Here is a 27890-nt window from a genome sequence, read left to right on the forward strand (position 1 = left end):
GAAAAATCACACTTGTGTGAAGTGAGGGGCGCTCATCATCATACATCACATTCCGTGCTCAGCCAATTAGCGGAGCACATTCCGTGCTCAAACGGACAGACAGACACGTAGTCATACACAAAGCTGTGCATAGAAAAAAATATAGTATTCCCAAATGTTCCTCTGCGGTGGAAAGCCTGGTGACACGAGGTTATTTCAAATCAGTGTTGATTTTGGCAGCACATTTCTATTGTAGTCTTTTGAATGGCTTTAATTTAGTTTTAGTCACATTTTAGTCACCCGGAATGTTTTAATGTTAGTCTAGTTTTAGTCGATTAAATGTCATCAGATTTTACATTTTAGTCGACTAAATCAACCTTAGATTTAGTCGACTAAAATGTATTTTGGTGGGCCTTGATGCCATCGAAAGGCCTAATTTTACACATGTAGATCAGCTATTTTCAGCATGCAAGCAAGTGTAAAATGAATTATCTCTTGTCCACTAGTCCCTTCCTAACATTTTAGTCCAGTTTTTATCTGTTGACGAAATTGTATATTTAGTCTTAGTTTTAGTCATCATAGCTTAGTTTTAATTTAGTTTTTGTCAGTGAAAAAAGGTAGTCGACGAACATTTTCCGTCTTAGTTTTAGTCGACGACTTTCAGTCGTTTTAGTCGTGACCACCCCTCCGGTGGTGAGGTGGCCACCAGAATAGGGTTCATGTGTCTAGGCTTATCACAATTATAAAAACACTGATCAAATTGGGACACAGAATGTTTGTTTTATTGTTAAAAAGCTGCTGAATAATGTTTGTCGTCCCTCCCCCCCACACACACATCTCAAAGCACACACAAGCCGTAAAGCTGACCTGAACTTCCATGTGCTCCAAGGGAGCTGTCTGCCGGGGGCTCTTCCGGGTTTGTAGACAGCTGGTGGATGGAAATGAAGCTCCGCCCATGCGGCGGTGTCGGCCAGATTCCCAGGAAAAGCTTGCCCCATGCGGCATTCTGCCTAAAAACCCGGAAGAGACACCGGCAGACAGCTCTTTGGAAGTTCAGGTGTGCCCAGGCGGACACAGAGAGAGACAATCACTGAATTGTGAATAATTACAACAAGTTAGTGAAAACCCACAACGTACTGTATGTGGTGAATATCGACACAGTGTGGCGTAAGGATCACGGTAGTGATACTACTACCCATTCTGACCTGAGATCAGATTCATACGAGGTTTTCCACTGGACACACACTGGGTCTGATTAACCCATTCTGACCCGAGATCAGATTCTAAAAATGTCAGTCGTCCTTCGATTTTTTCAAAAATGGCAGACCTACAAGCTCGTATCGCGCCACTCGGTGGCGCGATATGAGCTTGTAGATCTGCTATTTTTCAGTAGATAAAGCATAACATGATGCTAACACCAAAATGGGTGCCCGTTCAGAATGGGTGTGGCATCAACAAAGTAACATAAAACACGTAACAATAACTTGGTCTACTCCAACTCGACGGACCCTGCATTACTATATACAGCACCCGTGGAGCTACGAGTATATGAAACGGTATCATGTCAATGGTTTTTTACAGTAATATAGCTAATGGCTAATGTTGCTATAAGATAACTCTTTATTGACCCTCAGAGGGAGATTGGTGTGTGTCATGGCCGGTAGCAACGGTGGTGAGAATGAAACAGCAAAGAGGCAGGTAGGAACATTTCATCGCTGGAAGAAACTGCAGTAACTCAACGTTAATAGTATTCGTAGTAGATAACAGCAGCACCATTTGAAATGTGCACCCTATGGCCAGAAACATAATGAAAGTCTGTGCTTTTTGACTGGATTGCTGAATTCCTACAATGCCCATAATGCTTCAGTACACTACCCCTCCTTGTGGAGAGGGATGAGGCTGCATGGAGGTGTGACTTTGTAGTCCAGGAAGGAACGTAGACCGTGTTCATGACCTCATGAACATGGCTTCAAAACTAAACTATCCAATAAACCATATTACACACAAAGTACAAACCCCAAGAAAGTGTTCCTTGTGTCCTAAACATCATTCAAATAAGCTCTGCTTGCAAAAGGGGTGAAGTGGCCCTTTAAGAATACAAAACTAATAGAAAACAGAGTTGTTGGTCCTAGACCTTAGACATCTGCACTGGATCTCTGAATGAGTGATTGTGTGAACAACAATGAATATAAATGCACAGTGGATATATGAATGAATAATATTGTATCAAGTACAGTCTATCAGCAACGGCCAACGGGTATATACAATATGTATGTTTATTAACAGTCACATTTCTGGTCAAAAAAAAAAAACTAGTTTGTTTTGATAAGAACATGATCATAGAATAATGACTCACAGTAAAAGCCTGTTTTTGAGGAATAACTGTACTTCTGGTGAGGTATAATATGTAACATGATGGAAATCTCACGAGCTTTGATTCTTATTCAGTACCTCACCTCTAATGTAGGATCATGGGCTGAGAACCCCCTCGTACTTTGAAACACACTTTAACCCATTCTGACCTGAGATCAGATTCATACGAGGTTTCCGCCGGACACACACTGGTCTGATTAAACCCATTCTGACCTGAGATCAGATTCTAAAAAATGTCAGTCGTTCTTCGATTTTTCAAAAAATAGCAGACCTACAAGCTCGTATCGCGCCACTCGGTGGCGCGATATGAGCTTGTAGGTCTGCTATTTTTCAATAGCTAAAGCACGACACGATGCCGACACCAAAATGGGTGCCCGTTCAGAATGGGTTAAGCTTAAACAAGTGAGTTTACAGATATTAACATCATCTGCAAACAAACATTTCAAGTAGATATTTCATGCCCCCCCGATATGTTTTTAACATTTCACTTGAAATAACGTGTTCATCATAAGTTGATACAATGTATTTACAGTACATCCAGTGCGAGTGTCATTGTGTTATACTGTAGGTGTGCCCTTATGGAGGAACAGTGCATCAAGGCACCTCCAGTGAACGTTATGCTGTAGCGCAGCTGCCTTTCACAGAAACAGGAACTTTCAGGCTTTTAATTACTTCAAATTGCCCTCCAGCCAAACCTAGGGAGTCCATTTCTGGCATTCCCACTGGAACATAATTGGCTACGATGAAGAATTGCACATTGTATAATTGAGGTCATTTCAGACTACAGTGCACATTATATCACCGCCCTGATGTCCTGCTTCTCTTCGTGAGATATCGATGAGGTTCAGGTCGTGTCAGCTTTATGAAAGCATAAACCTGACACGACTCACGAGCCCCCACAGTCTGAGCCGGAATGGCCTTTGACGTCTTTAACATGTTGGGTCCAGTGGTCGCAGTGCATCTACAGGTAAAGGGCCCCCTTCCCTTGTCGCTTCTCCGGGTGTTTCCTCTCCCCTCTGTCCTCGTTCCAGTCTTTCAGCCCCTCGGGTAAGGCCTCCACGTCTCCTATTTCAATAAAGTCCTCATACGTGGACTTCTCTTCGAAGGGACGAGGCCCGAGCAGAACCAGCAGGTCTCCCTTGTCTAAAACCTCCTTCTCTAGTAGACACTTTCCGACCTGCAACAGCAGAGGTGAAAATGATGAATAAAAAACGTATACGAGTGAATAAAATGTTATTTTCAACTATATGTATGTTACTTTTAATGCACATGTAGATTTTCTTTATTTTGTACCAGTTTTTTCTCCCCAATTTAGTCCTTCCTCCCCACACACACTTCTCTGTGTTGTATCCCACTAATTCACCTCCGTCCTACAGCCTGTAGGAATACGTGCGGTGACAAATATCACCCTCCCATCTTGTCCTCGCTCCCCCGAACATGGGCCAATTGTGTTCATAATATATAGAACTACAGATGCTGGAAACGTAGGATTTCAAACCGCTGGACTCTGCGTGGTGGGCAAATACTTTTTTTATAGAGTACATGTATATATTTAATTATATATCATTTAATTGTTTTGTCCCATTTTCCCTTTTCCTCTCATCCTTATAGGGCCCTATCTTGAGCCACCCCTCACCCCTAAACGTATTTGCCCTTTTTTTTTTTTTTTTTTTACTATTTTCAAAACCATTTTAAAATAGTTCAACTATAACTATAAGTTTAGGGATAAGGGGTAAGGGTTCTTCTGTCTTTATGCCAATCCCCATTTATTTTCCCTCATGTGCATTTCCGTTCCGTGTCACTGAGTGCTGCTGACCCCTGGCTGTATCTTAAAGGACCACTTCACCACTTTTCAACCTATCTTCATATAATAGGTCCTCACTAATAATCATGAAAAAATGGTGACATTTTTTTCTACTCGGTCTGTGTCTCATAGGAGGGCTGTGGGAGGTTCAGAAACCGTCTTCCAGTGACATCATCGATGGGGAATACAAGCCAATAGAAACTGCAGGCTTTCTAGTCCTGAAAAGTTGCAATGCGAAAATGGAAGCCATCGTTCTCACGATAATGAAAATCTAAACATTTTTGTAAAAAAATCTTGTTTAAAAAAAAATCTGCCTAATGATGATGTCACTGGAAGACGGTTTCTAAACTGCCCACAGCCCTCCTATGAGACACAGACTGAGTAGAAAAAGAATCGTGCCATTTTTTCATGATTATTAGTGAGGACCTATTATATGAAGATACATTGAAAAGTGGTGAAGTGGTCCTTTAATCCTGTGAAGTTGCCATGCCGCCGTGTCTTTTCACCTGACATACAGTGATGTAATACAGTATAGTATGTATAGTTTACATGGATACTCCACTGTTACGTTCTTAGTTTATACATGATTCATGATAACTACTTTTTGTGATGTATATGCCATGCTTTTGTTATTGCTTAATGTAAATCGCCCTGGATTAAGAGCGTCTGCTTTCACGAGGACGACGTGACATATCGGCAGGAACACGCTCTAACCTCTCAGTTTCGCTCCCTATAGCTGCTGAACGGGTGCCAGTCACTGCCAGACAAGCATGAAGCACTCACTAGTGCAAAAACAAACATGTCCACTCCAAGCCAAGATACACCGGAGCACTCGAAGCCCTAGTGTAAAATGTAAATAGAATATAACTAGTGCATCTGCAATGGATGGAGGTGGCCTCCCAAGTCCCATTAGCCTGGTTGATAATGTCAGTTATTTGAAGCAGACGGGCACACCGAAACGGACACTACTACTTTACATGACTTCCCCGAAACGCCACATCTTTATTGTAGGTCAGACATCGTTGCATTTATACCTCTCTTCCCCGGGAGTGGGAAATAACTGACAGATTGCGACTTCGACCCATTTAGACCCCGAGGACGATTCTACAAATGGCTTCTAAAATCCTGACAGTTTCCTGAAAAACCCCATGTTTCTGTGTCAGTGGTGCTCAACCCGTTTCATGTCAAGGTCCACGGAAATATATGTATTTTTGCCGCAGACCCCCATCTGAAAATATGTAGTTCCAGGGACGTTTTTTAGTTAAAGGACCTATAACATAAAATTCAACTTTTTCAATTTCTTTTGTGTTTTTGGGGCTCCCATGTGTGTTTTCTATCCCCACAAATAACCAATTTTGAACAATCAGGCCTTCATGTCATATGGGTGTTTTAATGGAAATTGCTCTCAGAAACAGCTCGACTGATTTTGGCCTCATCGTGATGTCATCAATGTCACCCTACTTTGTATAATTCCTCCTTTTCTTCAGTCTTCAGTTGCAAATTTGCATTTCCACTTTGTTTATAATGTCCACCATTGTTGATTTTCCAAGCTGGCATGGAATGGAAACAAGCCTGGTGTTATCTAGCATGAGTATTATAATGACTCAAATATTAAATAATCTGCATATCAGCACCCTCTCCACCTCAGGACATTGTGGTACTGCAGCTAAAACTGCTTTCAAAGTCCAGAAAGAATTGACAAGGCCTGGTTATATCAGAGTGGTGATTGAGGCTCAAACCATTAGAAATAACTTTGAGGGACATAGACAATATGATTATTAGATATTAAAAGCAGTTTTAAAATGCATGTTATTTGCGCTTTAAAAACGTTCGCTCTGAAATAATTTATATCCAAAGATGTGCGCCACATTTTCGCGATTAAAAAATCTGTCATGAGTGATCTCTCACCTTCTCCACCATGTCCCTCTTGCTGGTGATGAGCTGGTGTGTCCGGTGGATGGCGGTGTCTATGAGCGAGCGCACCTCCTGGTCTATGAGCTGGGCGGTGGGCTCACTGTACGGCTTCTCTGTCACCACGGCGCCCTGCTGCGGCAGGTCGAAGGACATCTGACCCACGGCCTCGCTCATTCCAAACTGCACCACCTGGAAATGGAGCTACCATTTTAGCCCGAGGCAGTGTTGTTTTCTAAATGAAAACTATAAGCTATGATGACTCAAACTGAGACTAAGGTGCTATTTAGACGAGGATGGTGTTCATATAAAACGTCAAAATAAAGTATCGTTTGCTGCTGTCATTTAGACGAGAACCGTGTTCTCAGGAGGTGGAAACGCAACTAAGTGAAACCGCCTCCCAGAGTGGAATTCTTTCAGAACGCCGTTTCCTATGGTCTCCATATAAACAGGCAAAACGGTGAATCCGCAAAACTTATGACATCATGGCTCACGTTGGCTCACAGCGCATATGTTTATTACATTGATGCAGAGCAATATCATTATGATATAATGGAGTTCCTGAACAAGCCTCCCTCCTCGCCTACAAAGTGATGCTCATCAGCGATGTTGAATGTAAAACCATGATGTAAATAAAAAGCCTTGTGATAGACGGCAGCCGCGGCAGCAGCGTTTATTTAATAAATATATATCATCCCGTGGCGCGCCCAGTGTTGCGCCGCTTGAGTCTTCTTTTTGTACGTGGGTGACCTGTCTATTTGGCAGCCCGTTATCGCCACCTAGCGATAGTATAGCATAATAGCACATCATATCATAACGTGTGCGTTCTCGTGTAAAGGGTAAGAAAAAATGAGAACGCAACGGGACTTTGACGTGTTATATGGAGATGGTCGCCGTCTAAAAGAGGCCTAAGGCTCAATCCCAATTCCCCCCTTCGTCCTTTCCCTTAGCCCTTGCCCTTGCTTATGCGCGTTCACGTGAGGGGTAGGGTTAAAAAAGGAATTGGGATTGGGCCTTTAAATATATGGACAATTTCGTCAACAAAAGCTAGACTAAAATGTTAGGAACGGACTAGTGGACAAGAGATCCAGTATAAATACGGTTTCATGCTGAAAATCTACAAGCTCACAACGTGTCGCAAGCGCGAGCAAGTGTAAAATCAGTCATTACGACAGCATCAAGGCCCGACAAAATAAGTTTTAGTCGACTATATCAACTATAGATTTAGTCTTATGATATTTATGAAGTTTCATTCCAAAGACTAGGACTAGACTAAAATACACTAGACCAAAAACAACACTGGTCCGAGGTGGTGAAGGGAAATAATGACAGAAAACTCCCATATCTGCTGCAGGGCGAAGTACAAAAATGTGCAAACAAGATTTGTGAGCTGCTGTGATAGGAGAAGGATACATCTTAATGGAACACAACCACCCTAAAAGACTAAGCATCGTGTGCATTCCTGCACCATTCTGCATCGAGTGATCTCGGCACATAGAAATTGATTTATTGAAGACTCTGACTTTCAAATGTACATACATTTAGTTTTGATTGTAATTGCTGTATTGTTGTATTGCTCCTTTCGCTTTGACAATGGCAATGTAAACTGATGTTTTCTCATGCCAATAGAGCCCTTTGAATTGAATTGAATATAGGACATTTAAAGCAGTGAAAAAACATAATAATTGATTGATAAAAAACAAAAAGCTAAAGGCCTATTCATAGTCATGTGTGACTATGAATAGGCCTTAACCCATTTAGACCCATTCTGAAAAAAAACAAATCTTCTAAATAGACAATATTCTGAAAAACCTATGTTTCTGTGTCAGTCGTTCTCAAACTACTGTATTTCATGTCAAGGACTCCCAAACAATATATGTAATCGGGCCACCGACCCCCGTCTGAAAATATGTTGGTCCAGTGAACCTCCCAGAGGCAAAGATTTGAGTTAAAAACGTTCAAAGATTTGCGCTACATTTTCACGATTCTACAAGCTCGCAGTGTGGCTATATACGAGCTTGTAGATCTGCTATTTTTCAATAGCTAAAGTAGAACAGAATACTTAACCCATTCTGAACGGGAACCCATTTTGGTGTTAGCATCATGTTATGCTTTAGCTATTGAAAAATAGCAGATCTACAAGCTCATAGCGCCACCGAGTGGCGCGCTACGAGCTTGTAGGTCTGCTATTTTTTGAAAAATCGAAGAACGACTGACATTTTTTAGAATCTGATCTCAGGTCAGAATGGGTTCATCAGACCAGTGTGTGTCCAGTGGAAATCTCGTATGAATCTGATCTCAGGTCAGAATGGGTTTTAAACAACCTGCCGTGGATCCTGTAAAGTGGTCTTATTATTACCTGTGCGTAGGCAGACTGCGTGACCTTGCGGAGGTCGTCCTGTGCTCCGGTGGTCACTCGGCCTAAGAAGACCTGCTCCGCCACGCGGCCTCCCAGCATCACGCACATCCTGTCGAACAGCTGCTCCTGGGTGAACAGGTGCTGCTCCGTGGGGAGATGCTGAGCGTAGCCCAGACCCTTCCCTCTGGGAATGATCGACACCTAGAGATCGGAAAAGACAGATCAGCCGTCATGCCCACCGGTCGATGTATCGTGAAAGATTGAAGATAAACACGAGAGTGTGTGCGCACGAGGAGGTTGGAAACTGTGCGTTTGCGTGTGTCAGAATAATGTATTTGACACACACACACACACAGTGACCCCCCATCCATCCTTCTTCCAGCTTCTCTGAACGTGCGAGGAGGACAATATGGACGTATATATATATATAAAAAGGATCCCACAAACCGTTACCACGCAACCATAATGTCTTGATTGAATTGAATACAGGGCTTGACTCCACAATGGGAAAAACAAGCCCGAGTGGCTTTTTTGTGTTATCCATTTAGCATTCATTTGTATAACTGTAACAATGTACGTTTTTGTTTTAGCAAACTGTTAAAACGTATTCAATCAATCAATGCATCTGGATAAGGTGGAGAAAAATAAAATGCTACATAGACTGCAGGAGCCAAGAAACAAGGATTGGCTGTTTGTATTCTTTTTGGAAAAATATAAAAAGATACTCCTGTGGAAAGGCTATATTATTTGACTCATATTGAACCTATAAACAATTTAGTATTATTTAGTATATGTAAGGTTTTGCCCCCTCAAATGGTACCTCGTCAGATAATCCCCACATATCCTACAACAACTTCTGTGAACAGACTTCACTGTAGTAGCTTTTCATCAATTATATTTGTACTTAGGCTGTTCTGCTGTCATGAACGTTTATAGTTAGAGAAATTCAAAGTCCAGCCGTCTGCTGTCCAGCCTCTCCCACCCCTGACTGGGGAAAATTCTGGGAGGAAAACAGAAACGGGGCGAGTAGTCTTGTTACCTTCAGTAAGGGGTCTGCATGCTCTAAGAACCAGCCCACCACCTCATGGTACGTGCCTTCAGTAAGGGGTCTGCATGCTCTAGGAACCAGCCCACCACCTCATGGTACGTGCCTTCAGTAAGGGGTCTGCATGCTCTAAGAACCAGCCCACCACCTCATGGTACGTGCCTTCAGTAAGGGGTCTGCATGCTCTAGGAACCAGCCCACCACCTCATGGTACGTGCCTTCAGTAAGGGGTCTGCATGCTCTAGGAACCAGCCCACCACCTCATGGTACGTACCTTCAGTAAGGGGTCTGCATGCTCTAGGAACCAGCCCACCACCTCATGGTACGTACCTTCAGTAAGGGGTCTGCATGCTCTAGGAACCAGCCCACCACCTCATGGTACGTACCTTCAGTAAGGGGTCTGCATGCTCTAAGAACCAGCCCACCACCTCATGGTACGTACCTTCAGTAAGGGGTCTGCATGCTCTAAGAACCAGCCCACCACCTCATGGTACGTACCTTCAGTAAGGGGTCTGCATGCTCTAAGAACCAGCCCACCACCTCATGGTACGTACCTTCAGTAAGGGGTCTGCATGCTCTAGGAACCAGCCCACCACCTCATGGTACATACCTTCAGTAAGGGGTCTGCATGCTCTAAGAACCAGCCCACCACCTCATGGTACGTACCTTCAGTAAGGGGTCTGCATGCTCTAGGAACCAGCCCACCTCCTCATGGTACGTACCTTCAGTAAGGGGTCTGCATGCTCTAGGAACCAGCCCACCACAGCATGGCCGGCTTCGTGGTACGCCACAGTGGTCTTCTCCACAGCCTGCAGTACCTGGGTCTTTTTCTCCACACCTGCAGGCGCCAAGGATTCGTTAACCCATTCTGACCTGAGATCAGATTCATACGAGGTTTTCCGCCGGACACACACTGGTCTGATGAACCCATTCTGACCTGAGATCAGATTCTAAAAATGTCAGTCGTTCTTCGATTTTTTTCAAAAATAGCAGACCTACAAGCTCGTATCGCGCCACTCGGTGGCGCGATATGAGCTTGTAGATCTGCTATTTTTCAATAGCTAAAGCATGACATGATGCCAACACCAAAATGGGTGCCCGATCAGAATGGGTTAATTAGTCTCTTGAATAGCTTTCATTTCGTTTTAAGTCACATTTTAGTCACCCCGGAATGTTTTAGTGTTAGTCTACCGTTAGTGGACTGAATATCATGAGATTTTAGTCGACTAAATCTACAGTTGATTTAGTCGACTACAATGGATTTTGGAGGGCTTTGATGCCGTCGTAATGACTGTTTTTAGTTTTTACACTTGCTGAAAACAGTCGATGTACAAGCTCACTGGATCTCTTGTCCACTAGTCCCTTACTAACATTTTAGTCTCAGTTTTAGTCATTGTGGCTTAGTTTTCATTTAGTTTCCATTTTCGTCAGTGAAAAAAGGTAGTCGACGAACATTTTTCGGCTTAGTTTTAGTCGACGAAATCAACACTGGACTGCATATGTACTGTGTATGCATACTATGCACGCAATCGGAGAAGGAATTGGATGTAGGAGGGAAGGTGGACAGTGATTAATAAAGGAGAATTCTGTTGAAACGCAACTAAACGGCAGGCTACATTGGAGCAGGACGGAATACCTCACCGTAAGATATCAATAATCTATCAGGATATTGATTGATCACCAACCTCACTCATTACTATAAACAAATGCTTTCATCACTAATCGATTAGATTGGTGGTTCTTAAAGTGGGGTCCAGGCTCCAGGGAACCCCAGGGTTCTAAATGGACCCTTAGAGGTCTGTAACTCTGAGAGTGTACAAATGGAACCAAATGGACCCTTAGAGGTCTGTAACTCTGAGAGTATACAAATGGAACCAAATGGACCCTTACAGGTCTGTAACTCTGAGAGTATACAAATGGAACCAAATGGACCCTTAGAGGTCTGTAACTCTGAGAGTATACAAATGGAACCAAATGGACCCTTACAGGTCTGTAACTCTGAGAGTAGACAAATGGAACCAAATGGACCCTTACAGGTCTGTAACTCTGAGAGTATACAAATGGAACCAAATGGACCCTTATGGGTCTGTAACTCTGAGAGTATACAAATGGAACCAAATGGACCCTTATGGGTCTGTAACTCTGAGAGTATACAAATGGAACCAAATGGACCCTTATGGGTCTGTAACTCTGAGAGTATACAAATGGAACCAAATGGACCCTTACAGGTCTGTAACTCTGAGAGTATACAAATGGAACCAAATGGACCCTTAGAGGTCTGTAACTCTGAGAGTATACAAACGACCCTTAAAGGTTTTATGACATTAATTTTCATTTATTTTTATTTTTATTTTTTATTTTAGGTTTTATGACCTCAATTACACCCAAATAACCTGAACTTTGAACATTCAGTGGATTTTCTGTGGTCTGAAGTTTTCTTTGGGGTTTGGAAGCCTTTTGAGCTACAATGAAAACAGGCAACACAGTGAAAACAGTGACATCTGCTGGCAAATCCCATTGACATATATGGGATTTGCAGGGTCTTACATCACTTACTGCCGGCAAATCAGAGCACCTGTTTGAGCCAGAAAACCCCAGATCACAGAAAATCTACTGAATGTTAAAAGTTCATGTTTTTTGGGTGCAATTGATTGATTGATTGATTAGAAAACCTATTTTTTTTTTTTTTTTAATGTCACAATCCCACAATCCTTCATTGCAGACTGACGTGTTTTTCAAACAAATTGTGAAAGAAATGTCGGGAAATTGCCTGAAAAACACACCAGTCTGCAAGGACCTATACGCTGTACTTGCATTTGCGTACACTGAAGTTATATGCGGGTCCCTGAAATGAAGATGTCTAAATACCACTGGATCAGATTGAAACACACTCCAGTGGAGTACTGTACATTGACTCACCACCGATAACCCTCTCGATAGCCTGTTCAAAGTGCTTAGTGCCGATAGAATGGTTGAGGTGACGCGCCGCGATGAGAGCTGCCTCGTTACACACGTTAGCGATGTCGGCTCCTGGGACACAAGAAGGAAGAGATCATAACTGTGAAATAATATATTTATTATTTATTATTTGTTGTTAATTAAAAATAAATAAATCAAGCTTCATGTTGTATTTCATTGTTATAATCATTGTTAAGTTCACTCTGTATATCCATGGGCATATAATAGCATGATGATGCCATTACAAAACATGGGCTACATAATGGAAGAAATGTGTTCAATAAAATGAAATTAAAGGTATATTCAGTGATTTCACTCAAAAAACCTTAGGTTTCGTTTTTGCCTTGGGACCCAAACTTTCGTCCAATCAGGATAGAGAGTCAAAAACGAAACCTAAGGTTTTTTGACCCCCAGGGGTTAACTGGGGACAGGGAGGAACTCCTTATATGGTCAGCACACTCTATAGTAGAGAGGATTATCACAACAAAACAAAAAAATAAGTGATATTTGAATTAAGTGAAATCACTGAATATACCTTTAAGCAGTCACCGTCTCTGTCTCATGTTATCCTTTCTTAATTGTACAGAGTATAGAGATCGACTATACTATACAATCAAATAAATCTGTACACAAGATCATTTCAGATTTCAGAAAGGGAGGGAAATACTAAATTAACTGTTAACTACATTAACCCATTCTGACCGGGCACAAATTTTGGTGTCAGCATCATGTTATGCTTTAGCTATTTAAAAATAGCAGATCTACAAGCTCATATCGCGCCACCGAGTGGCGCGATACGAGCTTGTAGGTCTGCTATTTTTTTTAAATCGAAGAACGACTGACATTTTTTTAGAATCTGATCTCAGGTCAGAATGGGTTCATCAGACCCAGTGTTTGTCCGGCGGAAACCTCGTATGAATCTGATCTCAGGTCAGAATGGGTTAACACATTTCCTGGGGGCGAGTTGGTAAAAGGGGCGAGTCGTCCGGTATTCAACTATACACATTTACACATGCAATCATTCCAATGAGCTCACCAGTAAAACCTGGAGTTAGTGCGGCTAACTTCTTAGCCAGAACCTCTTCCTCTATACTGGAGTCCAGCTTGAGAGGTCTTAAGTGCACCTTAAAGATGGACGCCCGGCCCTTTATGTCAGGTGGCCCTGCATGGTGGAAGAGAAAAAACGCATCATGAAAAAAATGACCCAATCCCATGGCAGACAACTCTACCTCCCCTCCACAACCATCACCCACCCCCCGCACCTCCTGCCTGACCCACGTCAAAACATGGACGCAAACAAACGTTCTAAAACTCGACTGCAATAAATCCGAATGATCGTTGTCCGAGACTCCCTCACCCGCTCCACTCATGACTTCTCCCTCAATACTGATGGCTCCAGTCAGGCCCCTTTTCCACCGGTTGGTTCCCAATGTGAACCGGTTCAGTTCTTTTTGGTTTTTAGTCCATGAGCCAGAGCTCCAAAATTGGAACGTTAATTATGAATTGAGTAGACAAAACCATACCTATATTAGATTGTTATCACCATGAAACTTCCCCAATTGAGTACTTACATGAAGGCAATGATTTATTATATTACACATTTTACATTTTTTAATATGCAAATGAGGCATTATTTAGGAAAATATGCAAAATAATCAAAAATATGAAAAAGGTACTACTGTGGAAGGGTTATCATGTATTAATTTACTTGTATTGATCCTATAAACAATTTAATATAGGGTATAGTTTGCCCACCCATTTTGGAGCTCTGGCTCATGGACTAAAAACCAAAAATAACTGAACCGGTTCCCATTGGGAACCAACCGGTGGAAAAGGCGTCTCAGTGTCACCGTCTCCACCTTGGTGTCATCCTGGACCCCACCCTCTTAGACCACCAAGTCCCCAGATGGGGAAAAAAAACCCTTCAGAAAATGACCCTGTAGGGCAGGCATTCTTGCAGGAAAAGTACTCAATGTGTTGTTTCTATATGATTTGTCATGTGCTGAATCCATTTCTGCCGTATGCCGAGTGATACAAGTCACCGTTTTCGTCGGAAATTGAGTAATTACCTCCTTAATTCATCACTATAAAAACTGGAAATGGCTATAATTCTGATAAATAATTGTACATAATGTGTTGTCGTTCATAGAGTGTGATCTATCTCCATTCTGTAGCAATATAATAACCCATTCTGACCGGGCACCCATTTTGGTGTCAGCATCATGTTATGCTTTAGCTATTTAAAAATAGCAGATCTACAAGCTCATATCGCGCCACCGAGTGGCGCGATACGAGCTTGTAGGTCTGCTATTTTTGAAAAATCGAAGAACAACTGACATTTTTTAGAATCTGATCTCAGGTCAGAATGGGTTGATCAGACCAGTGTGTGTCCGGCGGAAACCTCGTATGAATCTGATCTCAGGTCAGAATGGGATAAAGAGCAGCAGGGTCTGGAGGAGACTGAGCAGGCATGGACAGATCATCTACGACGTCACTCACAAAGATCAAAAGGATGCACTTCAAACACACACACACACACACACACACACGCACCCCTAAGTACAAACATGAAGAGTTGGACAAGACACATACAGTAGCTATTAATTATGGGCACGCTAATATGACGAGCTAATGATGAAGTTAGGTTCTTCGACAACGACGTCAAAGCAGTCCTCCTATACGGAGTCTTCATTAACAGCTGCCTGCGGAAGACCCTCCTCCACGTCCGATGGCCAGACACCATCAGTAACAATGAACTCTGGCAGAGAACAAACCAGCTCCCGGCGGAAGAAGGAATAAGGAAACGCCAGATGGCGATGGATAGGCCACACCCTACGAAAGCCCCGCAAGTACAGTATCACCATAAGACAAGCCCTAACATGGAACCCACAGTGGCAAGCGGAAAAGGCAAGCCCCCCAGTAAGGCTTATATCCAACGTTGAAGCTGCCGCTACATACCTACTGGCGAAATGTGCAAAATTGAGGTCCGGGGGCTAGGCTATAGGCTAAACTTCCGGCAGTCTTTTCCGGGGTGCTTCAAAACGCCACTGAGCAACTTCTACTGAAATTAACCCATTCTGAACGGTCACCCATTTTGGTGTTGGCATCATGTTATGCTTTAGCTATTGAAAAATAGCAGATCTACAAGCTCATATCGCGCCACCGAGTGGCGCGATACGAGCTTGTAGGTCTGCTATTTTTGAAAAAAATCGAAGAACGACTGACATTTTTTAGAATCTGATCTCAGGTCAGAATGGGTTCATCAGACCAGTGTGTGTCCGGCGGAAACCACGTATGAATCTGATCTCAGGTCAGAATGGGTTAATAGCGAGGGGGAGGGGCTAACGCTCCGGTTCGGTCTCTATCCTTTTATTACTCTATGGGGAAAAGGGGTCGCCCCAAGAAATACCTGCATGGGAGACCTGGAGGCAGACATCAAGACCACGAAGACGACCTGGAGCCAACTGGAGAGAACAGCTCGAGACAGAGATGCCTGGAGATGGCTTGTTGACGGCCTAATGCCGCCTATAGGGGCAGTAGGCGTAAGTAATGATGAGCCGCCTATAGGTCTATGGTATATTAGCAACAGACAGACAGACACAATCTCCTGCAGGCAGAGTTAAAGGTTTTATGACATTCATTTTCATTTATTTTTCTTTTAGGTTTTATGACCTCAATTACACCCAAAAAACCTGAACTTTGAACATTCAGTGGATTTTCTGTGGTCTGAAGTTTTCTTTGGGGTTTGGAAGCCTTTTGAGCTACAATGAAAACAGGCAACACAGTGAAAACAGTGACATCTGCTGGCAAATCCCATTGACATATATGGGATTTGCAGGGTCTTACATCACTTACTGCCGCCAAATCAGAGCACCTGTTTGAGCCAGAAAACCCCAGATCACAGAAAATCTACTGAATGTTAAAAGTTCATGTTTTTTGGGTGCAATTGAGATTAGAAAACCTAAAAAAAATAAGAACAATTCCAAAACCTTTTTTTTATGTCACAATCCCTTTAACAACAGAGGCCTACTGCAGAACAGGCCAGGTGTGTAGTAGTGTACCTAGGTAGATATGTCGGTCAAAGCGCCCAGGCCTCATCAGCGCAGGGTCCAGGATGTCAGGTCGGTTCGTGCCAGCCAAAACGACCACGTTAGTGTTGGGTCTGAACCCTGCAAGGACAAGAGTGTTAATGTTAGGTAGATCTGAGCAATATGGGCAAAATCAAATATACTGTATAATATTTTACCAAATTGTATCAAAATCAATAAATTGATGATAAAACACTGACTTATGCCACATCACACTATTAACCCTTTCTGACCTGAGATCAGATTCATACGAGGTTTCCGCCGGACACACACTGGTCCACACACTGGAGATCAGATTCTAAAAATGTCATTCGTTCTTCGATTTTTCAAAAATAGCAGACCTACAAGCTCGTAGCGCGCCACGTAGATCTGCTATTTTTCAATAGCTAACACCAAAATGGGTTCCCGGTCAGAATGGGTTAAAATATCCAAATCCCTAGTGTCATATCACAGTACCAATATAACATTGATATATTGCCCCAGCCCTAATGTTAGGAAGGGACATACAGTATTATTGAATATTATTGTCAACAGGGGATTCATGTCATAACCGTACGGCTGGTATCTCCCTTAGAGATAGAGTGAGAAGTTCAGTCACGCGGGAGAGACTCGGAGTAGAGCCGCTGCTTCTTCTTCGCCTGGAAAAGAGCCAGCTCAGGTTGGTTCAGGCATCTGGTTAGGATGCCTCTCGAGCGTCTCCCTATAGGGAGGTCCTCGACGCACGTCCCACTGGGAGGAGACCCCCGGGGGCAGACCAAGGCGCAGATGGAGGGATTTACATCGACTCACTGGCCTTGGAACGCCTCGGGATCCCCCCCAGGAGGAAGTCACTAATGTTGCTCTGGAGAGGGAAGTCTGGAGCTCTCTAGGTGGAGCTGTTGCCCCCACGACCCGACTACGGATAAGCGGTTGAAGATGGATGGATGTCAACAGGTGATTCATATCATAACCGTACCGTCCATTTCCACCAGCAGCTGGTTGAGCGTGTTGTCCTGCTCATTCTGGTCCCCGACGCTGCCCTTGCCTCTCTTCCTCCCCACAGCATCGATCTCGTCGATGAACAGGATACAGGGGGCATTCTTTCTAGCCATGGCGAATGTGTCCCTTATCTGGAATTGGGGCACAGGGAAACAAAATCAATTGAGCCGATTTGGACATATTTTTTTTTACCTTGCCAGGAGACTTACAGAACTTTTGTCCAAGCTTTTCTGGGATCAATTTGTGAGATCTGGCGTCACAGTCGAACTAACAGGCAGTCTCTATAATGAGTTTGTCAGTGAGGAACAGGTGGTAATTAGAGTGTTAACCCATTCTGACCGGGCACCAATTTTGGTGTCGGCATCATGTCATGCTTTAGCTATTGAAAAATAGCAGATCTACAAGCTCATATCGCGCCACCGAGTGGCGCGATACGAGCTTGTAGGTCTGCTATTTTTGAAAAATTAAAGACACTTTTAGAATCTGATCTCAGGTCAGAATGGGTTAATGATGAAACTGTCAGGATGTAATAGACATTTTTAGAATCTGATCTCAGGTCAGAATGGGTTAAGTATCATCTACTATAGTAGGCTTCATTAAATGTATCAATACCATAGTGTTATATGCATATATATTCAGTCATTTGGAGGACCAAATTATTGAATGCGTTTCATTCACAGGAATCAGCACTGCAAACCAAATACTGACCCTGGCTGGACCCACGCCAACAAACATCTCCTGAAACTCTGAGCCGTTGACAGTGATGAAGGGGACATCGGCTTCTCCCGCTGTGGCCTTAGCCAGTAACGTCTTCCCGGTCCCTGGCGGGCCGGACAGCACTGCACCCTGGAGACATCATGGAGACATGTGTTACTTCACAAAGGTCCTGAGAAAAGAGCATCTGCATGTTTTTCGTGGCCAGGGTTGGTCAGCATGATCAACTTTAGCACAGATCTGAGTGTGCAGATGCCCTTTTCTCAGTTCAACCGAGTGTTATTATTAAGTTCCAAGATGTAGGCCCGGGCCGCTGTCGTCGAGCGGCCTGGGAAGCCTTAGCTATTATAGGCTTTCAAATGCGGCCTGACAGGGTGTTCGAATCCCTATTTGCTATAAATATATATATATATATATATATATATATATATATATATTTTTTTTTAACACTTTATTTTGATTTTTATTGATGAATAAATGAAAAACATTTTGTTGTATCCGACATGTAAATATCCCCCCTCCCCCCCAATCAAGGTCAGAACAAGACAAATAAAACAAAGACAGACAGTACAAGACAGTAAAAGTAATTAGTAAACTAGTTTTGAAAGTACTAATGAACATAGTAAGAAGAAAAAAAGAAAAAATAATAATAAAATAAAATAAATAAAATAAACAGCATTTTCCATCAGGGTATGGTATCTAGGTTACATACATTGTATCCATCTTTCAGTTTAGATAGTAAATTCCTCTATATCCAACTGTCTACTTACAGAGGGCCTCCAACCAGAGGTCGCCCAATGTCAGGTTTAGTGTGAGGTATCAGATTGTACAAGGGAATATATATATATTTTTTTAAAGAACAATACATGTACACATACCTTAGGAATCTTGGCTCCCAGGTCTTGGTACTGGTGAGGGTTTTTCAGGAAGTTAATAAACTCCAGGATCTCCAGTTTGGCCTCCTCACAGCCCGCGACATCCTTGAAGCGCACGCTGCCGTTGTCTTTGATGATCCTGGCTTTGGATTCACTCATGCTGAAGGGATTTAGCCGGCTCTTGCCTCCACCACCGCTGCCGCCGCGTGACATCGGTCCTTGTCCGTGTCGCGCGGCGAGAATCAGGAAGCCAACCAGTAGCAGGGTAGGGAGAACAGTGAGCAGAAATGTCCTGTAAAAGAAACAAGACGTTTCACGAGACTGACTGACAGCACATGTCTCCTGTCAGCATGACAGCTACGTTGCTCAAAAATGTCTGTTCTGGCTTAACCCATTCTGACCTGAGATCAGATTCACACGAGGTTTCCACATGGACACACACTGGTCTGATTAACCCATTCTGACCTGAGATCAGATTAAAAAAAATGTCAGTCGTTCTTCTATTTAAAAAAAATCACACACGTGTGAACTGAGTGGTGCAATTCCCCCCCCCCCCCCCCCTCTCTCTCTCTCTCTCTCTCTCTCACTCTCTCTCATTAGAGTCACTACCCCTCTCACTGTTTCTGGCGCCCCCTACTGCTATTATTAAGTCACATACTCGTGCTTACACAGACAGACACACACACAAACAAACAAACAAGGTACGAGGACATTGCAAGCTGGTTGTAGGAGTGGTTGCACCACTCAAAAAATAGCAGACCTACAAGCTCGTATCGCGCCACTCGGTGGCGCGATACGAGCTTGTAGATCTGCTATTTTTCAATAGCTAAAGCACGACATGATGCTCAACACCAAAATGGGTGCCCGTTCAGAATGGGTTAAATTGAATCACCCTCCCTGAGCCCTCGCTCACCTATCAATCTCGCTGCAGTAGTAGACAGGTGTTCTCTGTGTGGAGTCCAAACCCATCTCCCGTTGAGCCATTTCCAGTTTATGCTCAAAGGTGTTCACACTGCCAATGTTGAACCACAAGTAATTCTGAAATGTAAGACACATTAATACACACCTTATTTGTTTTTGTTGATCTCACGCATGCGTGAGATAAGCGGAACCGTGAGGGACCGCTGCTCAAACAAATGAAATACTAAAATCTATTAGACTCAATACAGAATCAATTTGAATGGATTGAAAATGGAAGGAAAGCAGGCAAAGCACAAGTTGGAGGACATTGAGGAAATCAATAAGTCCTTAAACTTCATGAGTACAGAGATCCCACACGTCAAAATAGATTTTCTACCTGTTCATCCCTAGTATTTTGGTTCATTGTTTCATCCAAAATCTTCCTCCTCAACAAGTATAGTAGGTATGATATAGGTCGAGCTAGACCCCTGGGAGATGGATTGAGCTAGACCTCTGGGAGATGGGTTGAGCTAGACCCCTGGGAGATGGGTTGAGCTAGACCTCTGGGAGATGGGTCGAGCTAGACCCCTGGGAGATGGGTTGAGCTAGACCTCTGGGAGATGGGTTGAGGTAGACCCCTGGGAGATGGGTTGAGGTAGACCCCTGGGAGATGGGTTGAGCTAGACCCCTGGGAGATGGGTTGAGCTAGACCCCTGGGAGATGGGTTGAGGTAGACCCCTGGGAGATGGGTTGAGCTAGACCCCTGGGAGATGGGTTGAGCTAGACCCCTGGGAGATGGGTTGAGCTAGACCCCTGGGAGATGGGTTGAGCTAGACCCCTGGGAGATGGGTCGAGCTAGACCCCTGGGAGATGGGTTGAGCTAGACCTCTGGGAGATGGGTCGAGCTAGACCCCTGGGAGATGGGTTGAGCTAGACCTCTGGGAGATGGGTCGAGCTAGACCCCTGGGAGATGGGTTGAGGTAGACCTCTGGGAGATGGGTTGAGGTAGACCCCTGGGAGATGGGTTGCTGAGGTGGAACACAACACCTACCATCAGCTCCCAGAACTTACCGCATATACTTGCTACACACCATGCTACTCATATACGCTGAGTTGGCAGTGCCCGGGATCGACCCCATAACCTTGTGGTCGAAAGGCGAGTGCTCTACCGACTGAGCTACACGGACACAGATGTCATGCTATGTGGGTATATTTGTGAATAACAAAAAAAACAAAACATAATTTCTTGCTTACCACTTGTGACGAATTCACATCTTGGGAAGGAATCACTTTGACGTACTGTTTGTTGACCACCTCCAGGTGATCCACCTGTGCGCAGAGCACAACATAGTGTACAGGTCATGACCGTTTCAACCACAAAGCCAGGAATTACAGGTAAAGGAAGCGAGTGCCGAATGGCCTTCGTGTTTGAGTAAATGGTGACCCTCCTAAGTACAGTTTTAGACCGTGACGGAGGGGTGCCGTCTCAAGCAAACTTGAGCCACGAGAGACACCGCGAGTTGCCGCGTCGAACGTAGCGAAGTTGGCTCAGCCTCGAGGTGCGACCTGATATGGACAGAATAGTACCGTAATTTCCGGACTATAAGCCGCGGCTTTTTACCCATGATTTGAACCCTGCGGCTTATACAACGGTGCGGCTAATCTATGGATTTTTAAAGCTAACGCAGAGCCATCTCAGGCTCTGAGCTAACGTAGCTGCGGCTTATAGTCCGGTGCGGCTTATAGTCCGGTGCGGCTTGTATATGGGATTTTCCCTAAATTTGGCTGGTGCGGTTTATATTCAGGTGCGGCTTATAGTCCGGAAATTACGGTAAATCATGTTCTGCCGAGAGCGTTTGCCCCGACTGCCACCAGGGTTGTTTTTGGCAGCACATTTTTATTTTAGTCTTAGTCATAGTCTCTTGAATAGTTTTAATGTCACATTTTTTTGTCACCTGGAATGTTTTAGTGTCAGTCTAGTTTTAGTCGACTAAATGTCATAAGATTTCAGTCGACTAAATCTAGTTGATTTAGCCGATTCAAATGTATTTTGGCGGGCCTTGATGCCGTCGTAATGACGTGTTTGTACACGTGCTGGAAATAGCAGATCTACAAGCTCACAAGGCATTGCACTGCGACGCATTGTGGGCTTGTAGATCTGCTATTTTCAGCATGCAACTAATTCCACTAGTCTCTTCCTAACATTTTTTGTCTAGTTTTTATTTGTCGATGAAATTGTCAGTATATTTAGTCTTAGTTTTAGTCATCATAGCTTAGTTTTTTATTTAGTCTCCAAAACAACACTTGACTGCCACTCCAAGTGGCTACTGGCCTATCACAGGCACAGCGCCTCCCAGAGGCACCACAGCGCCTCCCACAGGCACAGCGCCTCCCTGCACAAGGCCACGTAAAGGAAACACTACGTTCGCCGTTTCTCTCACCAGTCCTTTAGCCATGTAGTGATGGACATAGTCGCTCCAGGTGATCTCTTGTCCCGTTTCCCGCAAGTAGAAGTACATGAAGCCTATGGCCACGCCTCCCGCACCATAGGCAATATTACGCATCGTTTTTTCATCCAGCGGAAAATCATCCTGAAAGGGAGATATAGTTATGAAGTTATAAAGAGACAGTTATATATATATATATATAAGCTGAGGTCTGGTTAGGATGTCCCCCCCCCCCCTTCCCTCGTTTATCCTTTTATCTTTTTAACCTTGTACTGTTGTTGTATCTGCTACAGTATGTTTTGATTTGTTTTTTTTCCTAATAAAGTCTGTTCCTAGTGTTCTTATGTAAAGCGCTTTATACATCTGAGCTATTATTACTATAAAGGTCGCAAGAGGATTTTAAACTGCTGGACAAAATGTCAGGAGTGATTGACTGGACATGTTGTATTAAAAACGGCCACATCCTTTTTAAATGCCCAAAAGGTCACATATTGTACATTTAACAATGTACAATATGTGACCAGATTTGACCGAGGGGCTGCCATCGTGCAGCCTCCAGCTTTTCACCGGAGGAGAAAAAGTGAATTTATAATTTTTTTTATCCAGAATGAGTTAATAGCACAGGCAGACTCTTCACAGTCACTCACTCACAGTCACAGCAATGTATGTTTTGATTAAAAACTATTTGAGCATGAAGGATTATAGACAGTCATGTCTTAAAATCACGCATTCTGTCATGTGTGCGTAATAATAATAATTCATGATTAGATCAACAAGTTATCCCGAGAAAGTAAATTCGCCTTGTAGAGCTTTTCAATGGGACAGGACTGTGTATTCCATGTATCCATCTTTGTGATTAGCACGGTTCCACATGCACGCAACACGACCTTGCAGTACGTGACACGAGCAATGGCCAGCTGCTGTGAAGTCTGTTTAGGCCTCTGCATCTCTGTTGATTGCTCCATCTTCAGATGCATGTGCATTGTTATTGTTGAATTATCACGGCACTCCATCTTTAAAGTGTGTCTTGTCATGTATGTGTTTGCGTGCGTGTCGTCGTGCATGTCTGTGTGAGTGAGTGAGAGAGAGAGAGTGTGCGCACTTTATTTGTTTATTTATTTTACCGCCCAGGATGTCCGCAGGGAATTGTATTTTCCTGTATCTTTCTTTTTTTTTTTAAATGGCCAAAACCGGTAATTCTACAGGCCCCCGACCTTTGGACAGCTATAAAAAGTGGGGAGAGGTTGACCAGACCAGACTTCGCCTTATATTTTTTGTAAATATCTTTCCTGTAATTTAGATTGCATGAAAAGTCAACCAAATCATGCATTTTACTGTGTCTGACACCATTAACATCAGAGGAAATGGAAAAGTTGAAATTGATTATTGACAATGTATCATGCAGAACGTTAACATTGGAAAGTTGCTTTTCAAACACTACATCGGAGTTCATATCAATGAATAGCCGTGGGACATTTTGATTAGATATCAAAGAATAGAAAGACAAATCTTTGTATCAAGTAGACCACAGGCACCCAACAGACATTAAACCCATTCTGACCGGGCACCCATTTTGGTGTCGGCATCATGTTATGCTTTAGCTATTTAAAAATAGCAGATCTACAAGCTCATATCGCGCCACCGAGTGGCGCGATACGAGCTTGTAGGTCTGCTATTTTTTGAAAAATCGAAGAACGACTGACATTTTTAGAATCTGATCTCAGGTCAGAATGGGTTCATCAGACCAGTGTGTGTCCGGCGGAAACCTCGTATGAATCTGATCTCAGGTCAGAATGGGATAACAGGCCGATGTTCTGCCTCTGTTTACACTGTTGTTATGTAAGTGGAAATGATTCTTCCTCTTCAGCGTGAATCAGGGTCAACAACACCCCGTCAGTGTGTACATTCAAACCAAAGATCCTTTGTGGATAAATCCCCGGCGGTCAGGGTTTATTTTGAGGCCCACAATCTGGTCAGGGTTTATTTTGAGGACCAAACCAGTACATTTTCCCAAACGTTCACCTCACTGTACATTACCCCTTTACTTAGCTGTGATTATTCACTCTCCACTTCACAATGTATCATGATACAACTCACTGACTACAAGTACTATAGTGTGGTTGCCACACTAATAATTAAAAGAAAAAAATGTTGTCCGGTCTACACCTTAAATCGTGTCCACCAGTCTGGCTCTTCCTCATTTCCTCCTCCTCCTCCTCCTCTTCTGTCTTCTTCTTTATTTGCGTCATTACCTTTCTGATGTTCTGGCTCTTGAGTGTTTTCATCTATACAATAACAATACAGGGGAATACAATGAAAATACTGTTTAGCTAATAGAGGGGAATGATTACTGCCTGTAGAACGTATTGCATGTTGTTGATGAAGACTAGCTCACCTTTATCTTCGCTTGATTTGCTGGTGCTCGGTCTCTCGTCACTCTTTGGATAAAACCTCTCAAATCCTATATGGACATTCATTGGCACAAGAAAGGACAATTAAAACCACATGGAATTAATGTTAAAGGTACAACGTGCAGTGTAGTTGCATATTATTGTGGATTACCTTTTGGTGGTTTGCTGGAGCTAAGTAATCGAGCAAGTGTGAAATTACATTTATTTAACCCCGTTAGCCTCCTCTGGATTAAGGCAGAGTTCTGAAATAGAGGGACGGTAAATAAATTAGTATAACTTGCTGAGCTTTAGAGAACAGCTCTGAAATTGCAATGAAGAATTAGATCAAACCATTATAGGCCTTCATGTGAAATGTTGGGCTTATAATGCTATATGGCCATGTATACCAGACATGTAGTGTAGCACACTTGCACATCCAGTCACACCTCCTGTATCACAAGCTCTCGTTTGATTGATTTGATTGATGAATTGTACATTTCAAGCACAACTCAATACAATACATCGTTGGATGTCAACCAGAATCTAAGGAAAAGAGGGCGAGCTGTTTTTCCTATATCTTTTGCCGGTGGGTTCTCTCAGATTGACCAAAATCACACCCTTTGGTTTAGTTTGTTAGTTAGGTTTTCAAATGTTCAACTTGCCTATACAGAATCAACGAGACAACTTGACTGCATGCAGTATCTGGTGTCTATAGTCTATTGTGTCTATATAGCTTTGTCCCCATCTTTACTCTTTTATTTGTGAAAATGTACAGTGTATTCAGTACATTAACTGCTTATACCTCCATCACCACTATACGCCTGAGATGTGCAAATCATTTTTCCCCTTGATTATCACCATGACCTTTGACCCTTCAACCAGAGTTACTCATCTCTTCAAGGCATTCCCACCAACATCCGGCACATCCGGCACATCCGGCCTCAAGTTATTTTGCTTAGACAGAAACATAAACAAACTGAAAACACAACCTCTTTCCAACTCTGTTTACAGATTACAGAGAATAACACATCAAAAAACAAATATGAAAAGACAAATAAGATCATGCTAAGACAGGTTCGGCACACCTTGACATTTTGCATAATATAGGCTATTAGAAATAGTGTGATTTCTTTCAGCAAAACTAAAACATGCTTGCATGCATACAAAACATTTTACACTTAAATTTGTTATGAATTCGTTATTTTGCAAAAAAAAAAAAAAAAAAGGCAAGAGAATATAGACAGATAAGACAAATAGAAAAGAGGAGAAAAAAAGTCAAGACAGCTGTGGCAGGAATAATACCTTTGTGAAATCAGAAACATCCAGCTCATATTATTATCCAATGACTTGATCAAATAACTTATCAATGTATAATAATTTAAAATGGCTTCATTGTCATTAAAAGCTAGATGAAATATAAAGCGATAATGGTATTAGTAGTACAAACAATGAAATGTTACAAGAATGATTGACCCCCCCCCCCCCTTCTTTCCATGCTGCTTGGAGCGCTGTTGACACTGTGACACAAACAGAGACACACCCCCTCAGATAAAATCTCATGGAATTACAGAACATGACCCAAATTGACCTTAAATGTAATTATATAATTTCCCCCGACTATGCTCTACTAACGCGCGTGTGACACACACACACGAAATAATTGCATTTATACTGTAATTTTCCCTCTCCTATATATATAATGTAACGTGGTAGAACATTGTGTACAATTGTGCACTTTCCAGTGGGGAACTGCTATAAAACGTGGGGTCTTACTCTTAATGCAACACTGAACAGTATTAAAAAATATATATTTGAAAGTAGTTGCACCAAATGTGAAATGTTGCATTCATAACTTTTTGGAAAGATATGCCAATAATTATGTAATAGATAGAAGAACAAAGCAAATATGCAGGGACGGTCCCTTACCGATGATAGTGCTCCACTGTGGCGACTCTGGCCAGAAGAAGTTGCTGCTTTTGTAGAGAATTCTCTTCCCAGCGCCAGGACTCGGTTCCGAAAGGGGTGAAGCACGACGCTCACTGAAATAAGCCCCATCATGCGACCCGATGTTCAGCCTTCTGCAGGCTGAAGTCTGCACAACTCTTGCAGAAGGATCCTCTGCAAGCGGTATGGAAGTATAGCCCACTCCAATACTGTCACCAAATCTCGGCCAACTCGCGAGAATTGGAGCAGCTGTATCGGTACACAATGTACAGCGATAGTCAGCGACCGACTGTAGGTGGCGTTTGGTTATCCCTTCATTAAATTAGTTCATTCATTAGGTGGATGAGTTTAGGTGGAAAGCCTGGCAGTGGCGAGGTTACATAGAGCTTAGAAGAGAATTATGCTGCTGGAGATATATAGCCTTGCTGCAGGTCTGTCACTGCAGGCTGGAACTCAGGCGCTAGAGCGATGGTTATAACTTATAGGTTCCCAAACTTTTTCATGTCAAGTAGGCTATAGACCTACCCCCATTTGAAAAACTATGCCAGGGACCCCAATGAGAGAAGACTTTTGTTTAATTTCAAGGACCCCCAGTTTGACATGCATTAGTCTACAACACAGACCTCCATTTAATGGCATTTCTATCTCTGGGTCTGGGACCCCCAATTTATATTGTAAAATTGTTAATTTAACTCTGAGAGAGAATGGAACCAAACAGACCCATATAGGGTCCGTTAACTCCGTTTGGTTCCATTTGTACACTCTGAGTTACAGACCCATAAGGGTCCATTTGGTTACAAACTATCATTTAGCTGCATGGGACCCCCTGGAACTCCCTCAGGGACTCCTGGGGGTCCCCGGAGCCCACTTTGGGAACCACTGGGCTAGAGATCTATAGAGAAGTTCCCTCTCAAAGTGGTTCCAGGGGGTCAAAGTCCCCAAATTTATAGAAATTATGTTTTTTCAATTATTTTTTTATTTCAAATAAACCCTTTTCTGGAAAAACAAAATCACAAGAAAACCAACCCAGGGGTCCCCCTGTTAAAGATGTTTGAGAACCAAAGTATAATCTCTCAGTCTCTCATGGAGTTTTTCTTCTACACTGATTGTTGTGTGTGTGTGTGT

At 43.0% G+C, this 27890-nt stretch overlaps 1 protein-coding gene across 1 annotated transcript; it reads right to left on the reverse strand.

Moving 5' to 3' along the window:
- Positions 1–2746: 2746 nt before the first annotated feature.
- Positions 2747–27034, reverse strand: LOC310853618 (mitochondrial inner membrane m-AAA protease component AFG3L1-like). Its single transcript, XM_083758009.1, has 17 exons — positions 26748–27034; positions 24994–25084; positions 24827–24892; positions 24598–24716; positions 22426–22575; positions 21239–21313; positions 19998–20122; positions 19088–19376; positions 18204–18341; positions 17473–17626; positions 16491–16598; positions 13466–13591; positions 12391–12501; positions 10194–10309; positions 8427–8627; positions 6065–6259; positions 2747–3529 (listed from the first exon to the last, which is right to left on the reverse strand). The coding sequence occupies exons 1-17, from the start codon at positions 26877–26879 to the stop codon at positions 3314–3316; spliced, it is 2412 nt and encodes an 803-aa protein (XP_083614135.1). The 5' UTR covers positions 26880–27034; the 3' UTR covers positions 2747–3313.
- Positions 27035–27890: the final 856 nt, after the last annotated feature.

This window comes from Protomyctophum parallelum, assembly GCF_964188405.1.
Source record: "Protomyctophum parallelum genome assembly, chromosome: 2".
Taxonomy (NCBI): Eukaryota; Metazoa; Chordata; class Actinopteri; order Myctophiformes; family Myctophidae; genus Protomyctophum; species Protomyctophum parallelum.